Source organism: Oncorhynchus tshawytscha, linkage group LG16 (assembly GCF_018296145.1).
Source record: "Oncorhynchus tshawytscha isolate Ot180627B linkage group LG16, Otsh_v2.0, whole genome shotgun sequence".
Taxonomy (NCBI): Eukaryota; Metazoa; Chordata; class Actinopteri; order Salmoniformes; family Salmonidae; genus Oncorhynchus; species Oncorhynchus tshawytscha.
This window is the reverse complement of record NC_056444.1, coordinates 33,253,305-33,272,912: the sequence shown is the minus strand read 5'-3', so window position 1 is coordinate 33,272,912 and position 19,608 is coordinate 33,253,305. Positions and strand designations below refer to the sequence as shown.

At 42.7% G+C, this 19,608-nt stretch overlaps 1 protein-coding gene across 1 annotated transcript in view; it reads left to right on the top strand.

The window, feature by feature from the left end:
- Positions 1–16,512: 16,512 nt before the first annotated feature.
- Positions 16,513–19,608, top strand: part of LOC112215602 (zinc finger E-box-binding homeobox 1) — a 67,789-nt gene continuing 64,693 nt past the window's right edge. The window contains exon 1 of the mRNA XM_024374762.2: positions 16,513–16,598. Coding sequence (XP_024230530.1) covers positions 16,541–16,598 — 58 coding nt within the window. The 5' untranslated portion in view covers positions 16,513–16,540. The remainder of the gene's footprint in view (positions 16,599–19,608) is intronic.

Here is a 19,608-nt window from a genome sequence, read left to right as displayed (position 1 = left end):
TCTTCCTATAGGATGTTGTTTCTGTTGGTGCAACACAGTTACAGGTAGTGTATAATGAATGATGTGGTGCTGTGTTGTTATATTTCAAGCTGATTGCGGACCAGAGGCAGCTTATCAATATTTCACATCTCCCAGAGCAGGAAGTGAAAAATATAGGTGACTAGCTTCTAATGAAATACTGAGGAAGCATAAATGTTTCCCTCAAACATACTGTATTATTGACCGAGTACAGATAACTATGCACAGAGATCCTATTAAATTACTAATATGTTTTAATATGTTACTATTGCCATTTGAGCAGGACCTGGCGTAGAGGTCCTGTGCCTATGAACAATAGACTTAAAACAGTTGAAAGGTAGGTGGCACTTTACTCATTTTTGGGTTCAATACCTTAATCTTTGCTTCATTTGTATTTATTTATTTTTTGTAATTTAGCAGACCTTATCCAGAGCGACTTACAGGAGCAATTAGGGTTAAGTGCCTTGCTCGAGCGCACATCGGCAGATTTCTCAGCTAGTCGGCTGTGGGATTTGAACCAGCGACCTTTCGATTATTGACCCAACGCTCTTAATCTGTAGGTGAAGGTAATTCTATTTACCTTCATCACTAAATAGAATTAAGAATGGGCTGGGCTGTGGCAGTAATGACAGTATTGATCGGCTCACAGAAACCCTTTCAGGTTGGTAATCATAAAGCAGCTTCTGTGGATGGAGGGATAGGGTGAAGGAGGAGTGAGACAGACTGATATGTGGTTTGCCCATTTAGTCAGGTAATCCTTACCCATTACGAGTCAGATACATGGCTACATAGCTGACTGATAGGGCACCATCTTACAGTGTACCTTTCTCTGCTCTTTATCTCACCACTATATCTCTCTCCAATCTGGAGCTTGTATCTCAGCCCAACTGCAGCCCCGCTACTTATGCTGAATGCCTGAATACAGCTTATATGCAATCAGCCATTCATGTCAATTAATTTGACCCAAAACAAGGGGTTACATTTCTTAGTCATTTTTTTTCTCAGCTTTATGGAGATAGAGGATGATCTTGTAAAGATTCCCATTCCAATTCTCTCTTACCATAAATACAAAATAATTTAGGCTCCAGAACCATGCTCATTATGTCAGTGTAGTGAAGAGGTTTGATGTTTTGAGATGAAATGCTTTAAGATTAAATATTCATTTTTTTTTATATATATTGGTTAATTATGTATTTATGTGTCCACTGTCAAGTTGAAACTCATGCTCCAGTGAGGGATGTTTCAGGCGTATGTTTATGCCAATGTTGCGGAATACATTTCCCCCTTATTATAGGATTTCTGAGGTAAACTCGTATGCAACCTTATGGAAATATTAAATGAGGAGAGTGCATAACACACCTCACTGGACACATTCTGTGAGTGTAATTATTTTGCCTCTATGGCCTATTTATTGCCTTGGCTCCCTACTCTTCTACATTTGCACACACTGTACATATATTTTTCTATTGTGTTATTGACTGTACTCTATTGTGTTATTGACTGTTTTTGTGTAACTCTGTGTTGTTGTTTTTGTCGCACTGCTTTGCTTTATCTTGGCCAGGTCGTAGTTGTAAATGAGAATTTGTTCTCAACTGACCTACCTGGTTAAATAAAGGTGAAATAAATCAATATAAAATGATCCTGCACAGCATCCTCTAAGGTGAATGTTTAGGTCTTTATTGAGCACATTCTAATAGGTCATTGTTGGCTGGCAAAATGTTGTCCCTTCTTTTATAATTCATCATGGAATATACTGTAATTCACTCAATTATTATTCATTTACTTTAGTATTATGGGTGGAACAAGCCATTTACTCTAGTATTATGGGTGGAACAAGCCATTTACTCTAGCATTATGGGTGGAACATGTCATTTACTCTAATATGGTGGGGGGAACAAGTCATTTACTCTCGTGTTATGGGTGGAACAAGCCATTTACTCTAGTGTTATGGGTGGAACAAGCCATTTACTCTAGTATTATGGGTGGAACAAGTCATTTACTCTAGTATTATGGGCGGAACAAGTCATTTACTCTAGTATTATGGGTGGAACATGTCATTTACTCTCGTGTTATGGGTGGAACAAGTGTAAACAAGTCATTTACTTTAGCATTATGGTTGGAGCATTACTGATGTGGGACATGTCATTTACTCTAGTATTATGGGCGGAACAAGTCATTTACTCTAGTATTATGGGTGGAACAAGTCATTTACTCTAGTATTATGGGTGGAACAAGTCATTTACTCTCGTGTTATGGGTGGAACAAGCCATTTACTCTAGTATGGTGGGTGGAACAAGTCATTTACTCTAGTATGGTGGGTGGAACAAGCCATTTACTTTAGCATTATGGTTGGAACAAGTAATTTACTCTAGTATGGTGGGTGTAACAAGTCATTTACTCTAGCATTATGAGTGGGACATGTCATTTACTCTAGTATGGTGGGTGGAACAAGTCATTTACTCTAGCATTATGGGTGGAACAAGCCATTTACTCTAGTATGGCGGGTGGAACAAGCCATTTACTTTAGTATTATGGGTGGAACAAGTCATTTACTCGAGTATTATGGGTGGAACAAGTCATTTACTCTCATGTTATGGGTGAAACAAGCCATTTACTCTAGTATGGTGGGTGGAACAAGTAATTTACTCTCGTGTTATGGGTGGAACAATCCATTTACTCTAGTATGGTGGGTGGAACAAGCCATTTACTCTAGTATATGGGTGGAACAGGCCATTACTCTAGTATTATGGGTGGAACAAGCCATTTACTCTTGTGTTATGGGTGGAACAAGCCATTTACTCTTGTGTTATGGGTGGAACAAGCCATTTACTCTAGTATTATGGGTGGAACAAGTCATTTACTCTTGTGTTATGGGTGGAACAAGCCATTTACTCTAGTATTATGGGTGGAACAAGTCATTTACTCTTGTGTTATGGGTGGAACAAGCCATTTACTCTAGTATTATGGGTGGAACAAGTCATTTACTCTCATGTTATGGGTGTAACAAGCCATTTACTCTAGTATGGTGGGTGGAACAAGCCATTTACTCTAGTATGGTGGGTGAAACAACGAATTTACTCTAGAATTATGGGTGAAACAATTCATGAGATGATGGTTGAATTTTTAAGTATACACCTGTCTTTCTTTTTTTCTTTCTTTCTCCTCTTTCTCTCCTTTCTCTCTCCTCTCTCCCACTCTCTCCTTTTTTCTGTCTCTCTGCTCCTCTCTTTCTCCTCCCAATGATGAAGTCAAGGCAAGGCAAGACGCCCTCTCTCAACCGCACTCTCCAGAGCTGTAAAACATTCCAATGAAACACTTTTCTCAACTTTTATTTTCAAGGTTGAGGTTGGGCTGCAAGACATTTTCAGTCAGTCGTAATGGTGTGACTTTTGGTTGGTTGCTTGCTTTATTCAAATCCAATTACATTTGTCACATGCGCTGAATAAAAAGGGTGTAGACTTTACCGTGAAATACTTACTTACGAGCCCTTCCCAACGATGCAGTTAAAAAAATTACATAACTAAAAATAGTAACACAACAGGAATAAAATACACAAACATTTAGCTATATACAGAGAAAACAGTACAAGGATAGGGTCAATGCACACTGTCCGGGTCACCATTTATTGAACTCTTAAGCAGTCTTATGGATATTTTAGCAGTCTTATGGCTTGGAGGTAGAAGCTATCTCGGGAACCTGTTGATCCGAGAGCCGATGCTCTGCCGGACAGTAGCAGAGTGAACATTCTATGGCTTGGGTGGCTCAAGTCTTTGGCAATTGTTTGGGCTTTACGCTGACACCGCCTGATATAGAGGTCCTGGATGGCGGGGGACCCAGCCCCAGTGATGTACTGGGCCGTCAACACAACCCTCTGTAGGGCTTTGCGGCCAAGACAGAGCAGTTGCCATATCAAGCGGTGGTGCAGCTAGTCAAGATGCTCTCGATGGTGCAGCTGTAGAACATTTTGAGGATCCGAGGGGAAGAGGCGCTGTCGTGTCCCCTTAACGACTGTGTGGGTGTGTGTGGACCATTTCAAATCTTTAGTGATTTGGACACAGAGGAACTTGAAGCTCTCGACCCGCTCCACTGCAGCCCTGTCGATGTGGATGGTGGTGTGCTCTCCCCCTTTTTCCTATAGTCCACGACCAGCTTCTTGGTTTTACGGACGTTGATGGAGAGGCTGTCGTCCTGGCACCACACTGCCAATTCTCTGACCTCCTCCCTGTAGGATGTCTCATCGCCGTCGGTGATCAGGTCTACCACCGTCATGCTGTCAGCAAACTTATTGATGGTGTTGGAATCGTGCGTGGCCATGCAGTCGTGGGTGAACAGGGAGTACAGGAGGGGACTAAGCATATGCCCCTGAGGGGCCCCCATGTTGAGGATCAGCGTGGTGGAGGTGTTGTTGCCTACCCTCACCACCTTGGAGCGGCCCATCAGGAAGTCCAGGATCCAGTTGCAGAGGAAGATGTTCAGTCCCAGGGTCCCGAGCTTGGTAATGAGCTTGGAGGGGACTATGGTGTTGAACGCTCAGCTGTTGTCAATGAATCCCAGTCTCACATAGGTGTTCCTCTTTTTCAGTTGTGATAGAGAGCAGCGTGAAGTGCAATTGAGATTACGTAATCTGTCGATCTGCTTGGGCGGCATGCAAATTAGAGTGGGTCCATGGTGTCTGGGATGATGGTGTTGATGTGTGTCACGACCAGCCTTTCAAAGCCCTTCATAATTACAGATGTGAGTGCTACGGGACAATAGTAATTTAATCTGGTTACCTTGGAGTTCTTGGGAAAAGGGACAATGGTGGTCAGTTTGAAATATGTTGGGATTACAGACTGGGACAAGGAGAGATTGAAGACTAAAATGTAAACATAACATGTCTGTGAAGACGCCTGGATTATATGTACACTGAGTATATCAAACATTAGAAACAAAACCCCCCCCTTGCAGTCTTTGACACCAACAGGTGCGCTTGCGGCCTGGCACCTGCTACCATACCACGTTCAAAGGCACTTACATTTTTTGTCTTGCCCATTCACCCTCTGAATGGCACACATACCAATCCATGTCTCAATTGTCTCAAGGCTTAAAAATCCTTCTTTAACCTGTCTACTCCCCTTCATCTACACTGATTGAAGTGCAGGTCTGTGTTGATAACCCACCTTTCCTTCCTCCTGTCACACAATTTATCCTTTTGGATCCTCACAGAAGTCATTTAGTGCTGTAGAAGGTTTCTGACCCACTTTCTGTCAGCGAAGCCATGAATTATTGGGAGAGGCAGGATTAGGCACCAATTATAGAACTCATGCACTGCTGAACTTCTATTTTCCCCCCGTTTACCGTCTTTATTAGGAATAATAAACGAGAACATAATTGTAACATGTTTATTTCCAGCTAGCCCTTTGACAATGTTGTGTTATTACAGTCCTTTCCTGCTCTGAAATTTAAACGGTGGCTTCTGAGTTTCTTTACCCATACTCCCCGGCAGTCCCGTAACCCTTTCAGCACCTCTCCAGTCGGTGCTTGTAAAGTTGTGGGTGGTCAGGCTCAGCCTTAGTCAGGGGTTTGGACCCTGTGGTGGACGTGTGGATTTTGAGCTGTGAAATTGCATTAAGTCGCCAGTTCTAAAGTCGTAATGGTGAGGCAGGGAGGCAAATGGCAATCCTTCCTTTAATGAAACCTAAGCTACTTTACAAAGCAGAGTAGAGGACCAAAGAAGGTCTGCTGAAGTTGGACAACTGGGACTTATAAAGGGGAAGTTGAATGGAGGGAAACTGCAGATATTCACATGCATTTATGCTTAATGTCAACTAAAATAAACAAGTACTTTATGAATAGGCAGACTACCGCCGTTATGTATTTACTTGGACAGTGAAGCTAAAACTTTTAATTTGGCTCTATACTCCAGCATTTTGAATTTGAGATCAAATGTTTTATGTGTGGTGACAAAATGTCACCTTTTATTTGAGGGTATATCCATACATACAGTGCCTTGCGAAAGTATTCGGCCCCCTTGAACTTTGCGACCTTTTGCCACATTTCAGGCTTCAAACATAAAGATATAAAACTGTATTTTTTTGTGAAGAATCAACAACAAGTGGGACACAATCATGAAGTGGAACGACATTTATTGGATATTTCAAACTTTTTTAACAAATCAAAAACTGAAAAATTGGGTGTGCAGAATTACAGATTTTTACATTGCCTGCTCAGGGATTCGATCTTGTAACCTTTCGGTTACTAGTCCAACACTCAAACCATTAGGCTACCTGCCGCCCCGATTGGGGAGGTAAGGCAATAAATAGGCCATAGTTGCAAAATAATTACAATTTAGCATTAACACTGGAGTGATAGATATGCAGATGATGATGTGCAACTGGAGATACTGGGGTGCAAAATAGCAAAAAAACTAAAACAATATGGGGATGAGGTAGTTGGGTGGGCTGTGTACCGGTGCAGTGATCGGTAAGCTGCTCTGACAGCTGATGCTTAAAGTTAGTGAGCTGAGATAAGGTGGGGCTTTACCTAGCAAAGACATATAGATGACCTGGAGCCAGTGGGTTTGGCGACGAATATACATGTATAGGGCCAGCCAACGAGAGGATACAGGTCGCAGTGGTGGGCAATATATGGGGCTTTGGTGACAAAACAGATGGCACTGTGATAGACTACATCCAATTTGCTGAGTAGAGTGTTGGAGGCTATTTTGTAAATGACATCGCCGAAGTCAAGGATAGGTAGGATAGTCAGTTTTACAAGGGTATGTTTGGCAGCATGAGTGAAGGAGGCTTTGTTGCGAAATAGGAAGCCGATTCTAGATTTAATTTAGGATTGGAGATGCTTAATAATGTGAGTCTGGAAGGAGAGTTCATAGTCTTACCAGACACCTAGGTATTTATAGTTGTCCTCAGAACCGTCCAAAGTAGTGATGCTAGTCGGGCGGGCGGGTGCGGGCAGCAATCGGTTGAAGAGCATGCATTTAGTTTTACTAGCATTTAAGAGCAGTTGGAGGCCACAGAAGGAGTGTTGTATGGCATTGAAGCTCATTTGGAGGTTTGTTAACACAGTGCCCAAAGAAGGGCCAGATGTATACAGAATGGTGTTGTCTGCATAGAGGTGGATCAGAGAATCACCAGCAGCAAGAGCGACATTGTTGATATATACAGAGAAAAGAGTCGGCCCGAGAATTGAACCCTGTGGCACAATATGTGGCAAAATGTGTTAAACAGAAGGTGAATAATTTCTGCAAAACTAAATACAAACGTTGATATTAGTTGGCAGGGGCCTTTACTTCAATAGTATTGTGTTTTGATGTATTTCTAATAGCTTTTAAGACTTTTTCCTAATAGATGTTTTTTAAGAAACATTTTCCATCTGTGTGACCAGAAATCATAGCCGTTGCTTATTCCAAATCTTTGGGATGGAAAAGTCTCAAAAATATACACTCTTAGCTTTCCTTTGACACCAACTTTGATATGCTCCTATAAACTTCACAAGTTGGTGCTCGTGGGTCCTTTTAGATGGTAGACCAATGTTAGACCAATGTTAAAGTATAAGGATGAAGGGAGACAGAGAGGAGGGGTCTGGAAAAATATCCTTCCTTCTGCGTGTAACACCTGAGTAATAATTTTGTTCTCACTACATCTCCCTTCACAGGTATTATTTCATCCCAGAGAGATTTGAAACTAGGAAGATGCTTCCAACAATAACACCTTGATATACTGATCTTGACGTCTGTGCAATATCTACGGGTGGCCGTTCCAGCAACAGCAACAAATGAGCAGTAAAAATGCAACAAGCGCCCCAATAAACACAGTATAAATTTCAAACGGTGGTCTCCAGGGGATGGCTGTCTCTTTTGACAATCAGAACAGGGGGAAGACTGGGGGAAGGTTGTCTGGGGCTCAGCGTGTGAGGCACACGTACACAGAGCGTTGTACTGAGCGGCCAAGGTAAGAATGTATCTTGGATAGTTGGGTTGATGGGCAGTACTATATTCACCCTGAAGTCAGAGCACCTCAGTCCCTCAGTTAATGACACAGTCAGTAGATTCACATGACTGAGTTTTTGTATTTGTTTGTTTAAGTTAAAAAATATGCTTTTGAATGCTATTTGCAAATTAATAGAAGGTGGTGCACTCAGATGACCAGTACTGTTTTGCAGAACTCCAGAACAATTTGTGAATGCTTCAGGGTTTCTTGTATTTTAGTTAGGCCCCGAATCTTTCCCTGACCCCTGTCCTGACTAAGATGTTTGGGGTGTGGCTCGATCTGAACAAGTGTGTCAGTCCGCTACTTCCTGGTGAGGAGAAAAATCCATAAAGCAGGGAGGAAGTGAAGTAATAACAGATAGGAAGTGAGTTCAGAATGACCAGGCGTTTAGGAGGGAAACGGACCGAGATTTACATCTAGTCCTCAAAACATTGGACATTGTTGGTTTTGCAGGGCCTCCGTGTGTGTTGTGATCAAATGAATTGGTATTTGTCCTGGAATGTTCCTTTCCAAGGATAGGGTTTGACTTCCTGAGAGAGACTCCGAATTTCGGTCCCAGAGTACGAGAATATGAGAGAATTTCAGGCAATATGATTTGTTTATTTGTAGGATTTATTGTTTATTTCTGACAATCAATCTGGTAATTGATATGGTATATTGATTCAAGTCTACATTGGTATTTTGGTACTAGTAACTATCATTGCTTATTAGTAATGGATCTTTCTATGATCAATAACCATCTGTGCCCCACCTGGGCTTCTGGGGGTGTGCAGTGCACTCTCTTTTAGTTTGTTATCTATCAGCTATCACTTCAGCTCTGAGTGTGATGTGGTGAGCTAAGTGCTGCGTTGATGCTGTTCTGTGGGGGATGTGTGTGAAGAGGAAGGCCTGGGCCTCACATTTAGCTGTGGTCTCCTGGGAGAGATTAGCTAGTTTAGGCTCTGGAGTCTCTCTCTCTCTCTCTCTCTCTCTCTCTCTCTCTCGCTCTTTATCACTGCCACACTCTTGACTGCTCAATGCTGGTCTCTCTTTGTTTAGAACCAACGGATGGTTATTCTATTCTCTCTTTCTCTCACTCTTCCGCTCTCTTTTTTTGCACTTTCTGTTCCTCTCTCCTTTACTCTATATTCCTCTAATCTCACTTTCTTTCCTATTTTAACCCCCATTTGTCTGTCTCTACCTAAACTGTTTCTATTTTCCTTTCAGTGTCTATTTCTCCTTTACTCCCTCATACCTCTCCCACTTTCAGTTGTCTTGGAGTGTGCCAACACTCCCCCTTTCTCTCTTTACCCCCCCTCTCTCTGTCACTCATTTTCAATTCAATTCAAAGGGCTTTATTGGCATGGGAAACATTGTTTACATTGCCAAACCAAGTGAAATAGACAACTCAGTCAATCACCCACACAGCAGATGCTCTTAGCTGACAGCCCAGGTGGCTTGGTGGTATTCAGGCCCAGACTTGACCCCTCTCTGCAACCCACCCCCACATCAGGCCTCCTGTCCTGCTCCAGAGCCCTCTACTACAGGTCTGTCCCAAACGGCACCAGATTGTCTATGTAGTGCACTACTTTTGACCAGGGCCCTGGTCAGTAGTGCACTATATAAAGAATAGGGTGCAGAGCCCTCCACAAATGGTCCCCAGGCCCACCGGCAGGCTGCTAGCCAGGCTCCGGCCTCCCTCTCTGGCAGTGGCAGTTGGAGCTCCACTGCACCACAGCATCGCTGTTAGCGTTCATCTCCTAAACGATCCCAGCCCTAAGAGGATCAATACTCATTTTCAGGGAGCAGCATGATCCCTTAATGTAGTGGAGGAGGATTGCTTCTTACCCCCCCCACACACACACACACACATCTGTCTCTCTACAGGAGCCAGCGCATGCAGCTAGAGCTCTGCTTTCATTTCTCTCACCTCCTGGGGACGGGGTTAGTTAGGTAGTTAGTTAAAGACATTGTCCTTTTGTGTTGCTGATATCATCACTTCAGTCAATTGTGTTATGCCGTGTAGGGAGAATTTTGATTTATGGGATTACTGTATCACTATCTGTATTACTAGCTACAATATTGGTTTTAGTCCTCTGTAGCAATTGTTATCAATGAAATCAATGCATTGAAATTGACTTCATTGACCCATATTACTCTAGCTATAGGGTCACCTTGAAGGGTTTATGTATGGAACGGAATAACCACCAGCTCCCATCCAATTCCGCCAGCGTATGAATTTGCCCTTGTTCGAAATCCTAATGCTTATGCTGCCAGAGAAAATAGATGGTGCTGTTTTATTCTAGTTGCTTTTAAACACACCAGAGAGTTCAGTTCTCCCTCTTTTCAGACTGTTTCATTATTGGTAGTCATATTCTTCTTCTTTGTGTTCCACAGACGTTCTGTTTGAAAAAATGACTTCATGCTAACAGTGGCATGATCCAAGGAAAATGGGAAAGATTTCAGAGAGTTTCCATTGGATAACAACCATCTCTTTTTCCAGTCAGTCGTCTCTGTACGGTTGGAGGGTATGAACAGGAACAGAACGTGGTTTAGCTAAACGTCTCATGATTGATCTTTGCTGATGTAGACTGTTTCTGTCCCTTTTTTCAACAAGGAGGGTGGGAGAGAGGAGAAGGGGGGGGGGGGTCAAACCATTCCTCTTTCTCACCTCCCCCCACCCCCTTTCCAACAGGTCCTGGCTGGCTATTGGCTGAAACAGGTTGGGAGGGGCTCATTGGGTATGCTAAAGCTATTTTTCTCCGTCAGGCCAACCCAGGCAGCACCGCATGGCCCTTCACTGTGGACTGACCGACTGACCACTCTCCTCTGCTGGATTATGCAGCCCGCAGTCCCGCAGACCCACACCATAAACAGACATCTTTTTTCTTCTAGTATGTAGGTGATAGGGGACTCTTCTACGAGTGTTTGACCAAACAGAGAACAATATACTTTTGCTAACATGGTAATAAATGACTCACAAGCTGAGCAGGTAACGTTTCCTTGCTGTAAAAAAAACAAAAACATTTGCAAGTGAAGTCTGTGTTACGTTTAAAGCTGAGTGTTTTTTTTCTTTTAACTCGTCTTAAATATACTAAGTAGACATAATGACAAGCTCTCTCTCTCCACACAAAAGACATGCTTCAAGCTTGTACACAAGAACCCCTATAACAGTCTGTAGGTACAAGAATAGCCTGGCCAAGCAGCAACAGTTGCTCCTGTGTGTGACCTATAATTGCCTGCCTATCATGGGATCTTAAGAAAAATAATCATTTCATTTTGTCCTTAGCTAGCTAGATTATACAACTTTTTTTTTCTTTTCTGGTCCATATTTTTCCGAAAGCCAGGAATTCACCTCACCAGCAACTAAGCATGTGATCAGTTCTTTCCATTTATCCAGAAGAGAATCTGTGCATCCTAAATATCACCCTTTTCCCTTTATAGTGCACCACTTTTGACCAGGACCCATAGAGCTCAAAAGTAGTGCTCTATATAGGGAATAGGGTGCCATTTGGGATGCATTCTATGGGTGATAAGAGGTGTGTGACAGGTCTGATTGGATGCAGTCAGACCTGCTGATTGTTTTGGCATGCCCCTGTCTTCCTTCCGTATGCCACACCTGGGTTCAAACACTATTCCAAATCTTTCAAAGTACTTTGAGCATTCATTCTAGCCTGCCCATGGAGTGCAAGATGGGTGAGATTTAAAGTGTTGGGACTATAATATTGGTCCATTAAGCCAGGCAAGCTCAATCAAGCACAGATAAAGCAGTTGAAGTGATTTGGAATAGTATTTGAACCCAGGTGTGGGCCCTGCCCTCCCTAGAGCTGCGGTAAAGCTTGTGCTACAGGAGAACAGCCAGGCCTTTCTTTAGGTAAGAGGCAGGAGGGTTGAATCACCGCTGGGCTGGCTAGCTGACGGTCTCATGACTCTTTTTCTCTCTCTGCTGTCTCGGTCTGGTCCCATCGCATTCCTTCGTCCATCCCACACGCACTCTCTCCTCTCCCGGAGTTGGCACAAGATTTGTGGCGAGAAAAACTTGTTTAGATGCATCATACCGTTTCTGGTAAAAGTATCCCAATTTTGGTGAAAAACCTCTAAATCTTGTAAATGGATATTACTTTCTATATTTTTATTTTTAGAATGATACGTAATGATATGATTTAATACTATATACATACATTTTCTCTATAAGTAGAAATGGGCTTTTTTAAATGTTCACAATGTTTTTGGGTAGATAAATCTTCCTTCATGTAATAGCCTAATTCAGTCCATGCAATAAACAAAAACACCCGCAGAGGGGTGATCTACAGGTGCAAATAGCCATCTAAGCTCCATCCACTACTACATGTACAAGCTTTAGAGCAGGTTTCCCCAACTGGCGGTGGTTTTATTTGGCCACCCAAGTTTTCTGAGAAACAATACAAATGTATACAGTACCAGTCAAAGGTTTGGACACACCTACTCATTCAAGGGTTTTTCTTTATTTTTACTATTTTCTACATTGTAGGATAATAGTGAAGACATCACAACTATGAAATAACACATATGGAATCATGTAGTAACCCAAAAATTGTTAAACAAATCAAAATAGATTTTAGATTTTAGATTCTTTAAAGTAGCCACCCTGTGCCTTGATGACAGCTTTGCACACTCTTGGCAACAATCATCAGGAATGCTTTTCGAACAGTCTTGAAGGAGTTCCCACATATGCTGAGCACTTGTTGAGCACTTTTCCTTCACTCTGCGGTCCAACTCATCCCCAAACCATTTCAATTGGGTTGAGGTCGGGTGATTGTGGAGGCCAGGTCATCTGATGCAGCACTACATCACTCTCCTTCTGTCACACCCTGATCTGTTTCACCTGTCCTCGTTATTGTCTCCCAGTGTATTTATCCCTGTGTTTCCTGTCTCTCTGTGCCAGTTCATCTGGTATGTTTCCAAGTCAACCAGCGGTTTTCCTGTTCTCCTGCTTTTTTCATTCTCCTTTTTCTAGTCCTCCCAGTTTTGACCCTTGCCTGTTTCTGGACTTTGTTCTCACCTGCCGGACCATGAGCCTGTCTGCCACTCTGTACCTCCTGGACTCTGATCTGGTTTTGACCTTTTTGCCTATCCACAACCATTCTCTTGCCTAACCCTTTGGATTAATAAACATTGTAAGACTCTAACCATCTGCCTCCTGTGTCTGCATCTGGGTCTTTCCTTGTGCCTTGATTCCTTCTTGGTCAAATAGCCCTTACACAGCCGGGAGGTGTGTTGGGTTATTGTCCTGTTGAAAAACAAATGAATGCTGTGATAGCCATGCTGGTTAAGTGTGCCTTGAATTCGAAAGAAATCACAGACAGTGTCACCAGCAAAGCACACCCACACATCTCCTCCATGCTTCACAGAAATACTCCTCAGCACCACCCCGCCCCCTCCTCAGACAATCGCGCAAGTTAAAAAGCTGGTGGCAGAAGTCCTGGGCTGGCGTCTGGGTCTTGCCTTGTGCAAGCTTCACCTGGAATACTTTTCCAACAGTCTTGAAGAAGTTACCACATATGCTGAGCACTTGTTGGCTGCTTTTCCTTCACTCTGCAGTCCCAACTCATCCCAAACCATCTCAATTGGGTTCAGGTCAGGTGATTGTGGAGGCCAGTTGGAACCAAAAATCTCAAATTTGGACTCATCAGACAGCGTCACCAGCAAAGCACCCCCACACCATCACACCTCCTCCATGCTTCACGGTGGGAACCACACATGCGGAGATCATCCGTTCACCTAGTCTGCGTCTTACAAAGACACAACGGTTGGAACCAGAAATCTCAAATTTGGACTCATCAGACTAAAGGACAGATTTGCACCGGTCTAATGTCCATTGCTCGTGTTTCTTGGCCCAAGCAAGTCTCTTCTTATTATTGGTGTCCTTTAGTAGTGGCTCCTTTGCAGTATTTCGACCATGAAGGCCTGATTCACAAAGTCTCCTCTGAACAGCTGATGTTGAGATGTGTCTGTTACTTGAACTATGTGAAGCATTTCTTTGGGATGCAATTTCTGAGGCTGATAACTCTAATGAACTTATCCTCTGCAGCAGAGGATCTTCCTTTCCTGTGGCAGTCCTCATGAGAGCCAGTTTCATCATAGCACTTGATAGTTTTTGCGACTGCACTTGAAGAAACCTTCAAAGTTCTTGAAATGTTCCGAATTGACTGACCTTCGTGTCTTAAAGTAATGACGGACTGTCATTTCTCTTTGCTTATTTGAGCTGTTCTTGCCATAATATGGACTTGGTCTTTTACCAAATAGGGCATCTTCTGTATACCACCCCTACCTTGTCACAACACAACTGATTGGCTCAAACGCATTAAGAAAGAAAGAAATTCCACAAGTTAACTTTTAACAAGGCACACCTGTTAATTGAAATGCATTCCAATTGACTACCTCATGAAGCTGGTGGAGAGAATGCCAAGAGTGTGCAAAGCTGTCATCAAGGCAAAGGGTTGCTACTTTGAAGAATCTCATATATAAAATTGATTTTGATTTGTTTAACACTTTTTTGGTTACTACATGGTTCCATATGTGTTATTTCATAGTTGTGATGTCTTCACTATTATTCAAGAATGTAGAAAATAGTACAAAATAAAGAAAACCCTTGAATGAGTAGGTATGTCCAAACTTTTGACTGGTACTGTAAATATAATATATATATATATACATATATATATATATATATCATTGTTGGAAATAAAGACTGTAAAAACACCAGGAAATCAGCTCCAATTGATTTTAATTTTGGAAATCTGTATTCCCGCTTATAATAGAGAGATACAGTACAAAAGTATGTGGACACCAGCTTGTCGAACATCTCATTCCAAAATCATGGGCATGAATATGGAGTTGCTCCCCCCTTTGCTGGTATAACAGCCTCCACTCTTCTGGGAAGGCTTTTCATTAATGTTGGAACGTTGCTCTGGGGATTTTCTTCCATTCAGCCACAAGAGCATTAGTGAGGTTGGGCACTGATGTTGGGCGATTAGGCCTGGCTCGCAGTCGGCGTTCCAATTGATCCCTAAGGTGTTTGATGAGGTTGAGGTCAGGGCTCTGTGCAAGGCAGTCAAGTTCTTCCACGCCGATCTCGACAAACCATTTCTGTATGGACCTCGCTTCATGCACGGGGTCATTGTCATGCTGAAACAGGAAAGGGCCTTCCCCAAACTGTTGCCACAGAGTTGGAAGCACAGAATCGTCTAGAATGTCATTATATGCTGAAGCATTGAGATTTCCCTTCACTGGACCTAAGGAGCCTAGCCCGAACCATGAAAAACAGCCCAAGACAGTTATGCCTGCTCCACCAAACTTTACAGTTTGCTTTACACATTGGGGCAGGTAGCGTTTTCCTGGCACCCACCAAATCCAGATTCATCAGTTGGACTGCCAGATAGAAGCGTGATTCATCACTCAAGAGAAAGCGTTTACATTGCACCAAAGTCAAATGGCGGTGAGATTTAAACCACTCCAGCCAAAGCTTGTTATCGCTCATGGTGATCTTAGGCTTGTGTGCAGCTGCTCTGCCATGTAAACCCATTTTATGAAGCTCCCGAGAGACAGTTCTTGTGCTGCCGTTGCTTCCAGAGGCAGTTTGGAACTCGGTAGTGAGTGTTGCAACCAAGGACAAATTTTTTTATGCGCTACGCACTTCAGCACTTAGTGGTCCCGTTTTGTGAGCTTGTGTGGCCTACCACTTCGTGGCTGAGCCGTTGTTGCTATTAGATGTTTCCGCTTCACAATAACAGCACTTACAGTTGACCAGAGCAATTCTAGCAGGGCAGATATTTGACGAACTGACTTGTTGGAAAAATTACATCCTATGATGGTGCCACGTTAATAGTCATTGAGCTCTTCAGTAAGGCCATTCTACTGCCAATGTTTGTCTATGGAGATTGCATTGCTGTGTGCTCGATTTTATACACCTGTCAGCGACGGGTGTGGCTGAAATAGGCAAATCCACTAATTTGAAGGAGTGTCCACATACTTTTGTATATATAGTGTACATGTGGCCGTATACAAATGTAAGCTAGTTTTGAAATGATTGTGTTTGGGCTTCTTGCGGCCAAATGGGCAGTCTACAAATTATTTGTAAATATGTTCTGGCCCCCCGACCATTCACTCAAGAAATCTAGTTGATGATCCCTGCTCTAGAGCTGTGACAATGTCTGTCATCATGCATCAGTATAGGCTCTACTAGGTTGAGTATGTTTTAATCATAAGGTTCTTAGTCAATTATCTGTAGATTCCAGTAATGATATGGCCCCAACCATACCAGAAACTCAGAATAAAATCTTTATATTTTTTTCAAAATATAATCATGTATAAATGGTGCGATGATCAGAAAGAACGCATAGAGTAGGAGTTTAAGGTTGGCGGGTCCTACGGTTTAGGAGGTGTAGAAGGTAATGTCGTAAAGCAGAGTGTCGTAAACCAGGTGCAGGGAGGGGAGGTGAAGTAGAGGGAGGAGGGGGAGTGGGGGCGAAAGAGGAGGTGACTCTCCAACAGCATTTAGACACAGCGAAAGGATCATGGCGGATGGCCCCAGGTGTAAGCGCAGAAAGCAGGCGAATCCGAGGAGGAATAACGGTAAGTAAAACTACTCCAATGTCCTTCTTTTTCTGTGGTGAAGTGGACTAGAATGAGTTCTATCGAATTCTCGATTCTCCGAAGACTTTGGGACCACCGGAGTCGCGTTTTTAGTGGGTCAAAGTGCTGGAAAGTAGCAAGTAAGCGCACAATTATAGCCCTCTGTGGTGTACCGTTATACCTGGCTCGCGACTCTCCCACCGCCTAGCGGTTGAGTGCACCACCCTGGACCGTTATACGCACCTAATCTCGTCCCTGCACTCGCTTTTGTTCCCCGTTCAGTCCCTTTTCGATTTGATTTAAATCCTCTTTTCGTATTTTTTTTAGTTTTCAACTTGATAGCTTGTTTCACCTTCTCTCGCCCTCAATTTGGCTAGCTTTCTAAAACCGGTGTCTGGGAATATAACCTTACCTGGTTGTTTTTTGCGGACCACGGTAGTTTGTCACCTTCTTTATCAATATAGAAAATAGATTGATGTTCTGAATCGGAAATGAGTAAATATGTGTAAAAGTTGTATTTCCTCAATGCACTTTGGAGAAACTGAACTGTTTCTGTCGCTTTTCTATTCGTTTCACGCACCGTAGCAGGTTGCGCGAGCCTTGATAGGACACTTGCTACATCGTGGGCTCGGGCCCACCGTCCATGCATTAGAAAAAATGTTTTATGGGAAAATTGTACTGTTCTGCTGCTTGATCATCTATTCAAATGCATGCCGTTGTGTTAAATAGGCTACACGCTACTTTCTGTCTTATTTTTCGTTGTAAATCATGTGTAGTGGAGATGCACGCTTTCTCACCATTGACAATGGCAAGTGTGCATTAAAAAAACATTCGAAAAGTTATTGCTACGATAAGTAGAAAATATGTCGAATAAGATAAGGTTGTTATATAATTAATCAACAGAAATGCAAGTGACCGTCGAGCTAAAAAAAAAAAACGTTGTTTCTGTAGCATGCATTGTTGGGTAATGTTTTAGAGACTGGGAAGGGTAGCTCACGCGCTGTGCGTGTGAACAAGGCACAGCCTATATAAGGAATGTGCGTTTACATCTACAGTCGCGCGCTGGGAATTCAGATTTTATAGGTTTGTGTGCCGCGGGAGCGAAACTTGCAGTTGGAACCAACCTGTTCATCCATTGTTTTTTATTAGATACATCATTTTTTGTTGTTTGTGTTTGTGTTTTGTGTTTGCGGTTAAAAAGGCTGCACTGTAGGGTTGGCTGGGTAGCCAGTGCGTTTTCTCCGAATCGTTTTTGTTTTCTGTCAGTAATTTAATTCATGTCATAGTGAAGTGCTTTATCTGTAAATTATATTAAAACCGACTTGCAAAGATCATACTATTCGGGGTTGCTTGTCAATCCGTTATGCTTTTTTTGTAAACCCATATCCTGTGTTCTCGTGTTATTTCGTTATTACTTAGTGACTTTTGTTTCACCATCAGAGGTGGGCGTTTTTTACGCATAGGAATAATGTTTGTTTTGTAGGCTGTTAGTATGGCTTTTCTGAAGAAAAAAAATGATATTTTATCCTGACGACATGCGTAGCCTATAGCCTCATGCAAGTAGTCAGCAGCGCAAGTGTTCGAGCCACCCAGCGGAGCCTGCAGGAATATAAGGACATGTTTACTTGATCTGGAAAACGGGGCTTTGGTGTTTCTAAACACCCCTCTGTCAAAACAAACTTAAAATCTAATTGCTGGTGACTGAATACGCTGAGTTAGAGAAGGAATCGTCTCACTGGAATCTGTCTTCCAAAGCAGTGGAGAGCGGCCTCTGTGCCGCGCGCTGCAGCAAATGGCAACTTGTGCAGGTAGAAAAGGCAACGGGTGTCTGTAGGCGCGGCATGCTGTCATCGTGTCAATTTGTTGTGATTTTTTTGTCATGGAGGAGTCGCTTGTTGTGCTTACTGTCATTGTTTGTCATTTTATAATATAAACCTAGGATATTTCTTGTGTGCCTTGTCTCTTTGCCACGGTGTTGATCACAGATCCGTGCATGCCATCATGCCAGTGCTCGGTTGACAACGGTGAATTTGTGTTTTCACACTTTTATAGCGGAGTTGTTGTAGCGTGTATTTGCGGCTCATTCATGGTCCGTGGTGAATATTTACTGCATTCGAGTCACCTCAGAGAAATAAAGACGCACCTGGTAGTTGCTGACAGATGATATAATTTGTACACGGTTTAATATGAGTAATTATAGAGTAATTAAATAATTCAAACGTATTATTTATTGACATTTTTTGCATAATTTGTTTTCCTTTTTTACACTTATTTTAATTTCTTCACTTATTTTCCATTTTGTGTAAATTACATGTCACTGTAGAGTTGCCCATTTGATGTTCATTTAAAAAATAAACTGAGTTAGCCTATGTTTTATTCCTTATGTTATCTAATTTAGCATACACACTGCTTACCTCAACTGTGTTATGCTGGGTGTTCAGCCTAAAAATGGGTTCCCAGGTAAAAAGAAACCCCCTTTTAGAGGGGTAGTGATTTGATTGCTTTGGGACAGGACATGACAGGACAGGGGGGCGATCTGGCAGTTACTGAAACCAAAAGGTGCTTGGCGCCAGCCCTGTATTGGTTGTCTTACTGGGCCTGGAGCTGGGCCTGACAGAGCAGAGCAACAGAGCAAGCTGAGATCAAGGTGAGCCCCGTCACAGCTGTAAACATGGAGGTGCTAACAGCCGGCCAAGCAGGCAGGACAACAGGTGTTTGCAATCTGTGGGACACTGTCTCCACTGGCTTCCTTGGTCACTTCTATCCTGACCAGGACTAGTCCAGATCCCATCAGGAATAGCAGCAACCATTCCCCGGAATGGTAATTTAACACCGCAATTTGGGAATAGAGGAATGTGGCCCGGTATTAACATTCTTAGCAAAAATAAACAGTCACTCTTGGCCTGTCTTTGTAAACGTGTGAAAGTGGAGGTTATAGGGCCTTCATTTCAAAGGAACTCTCCATATAGGTATTTATTTGAATTGATCAAATTGATCAAAGGGTTCACTC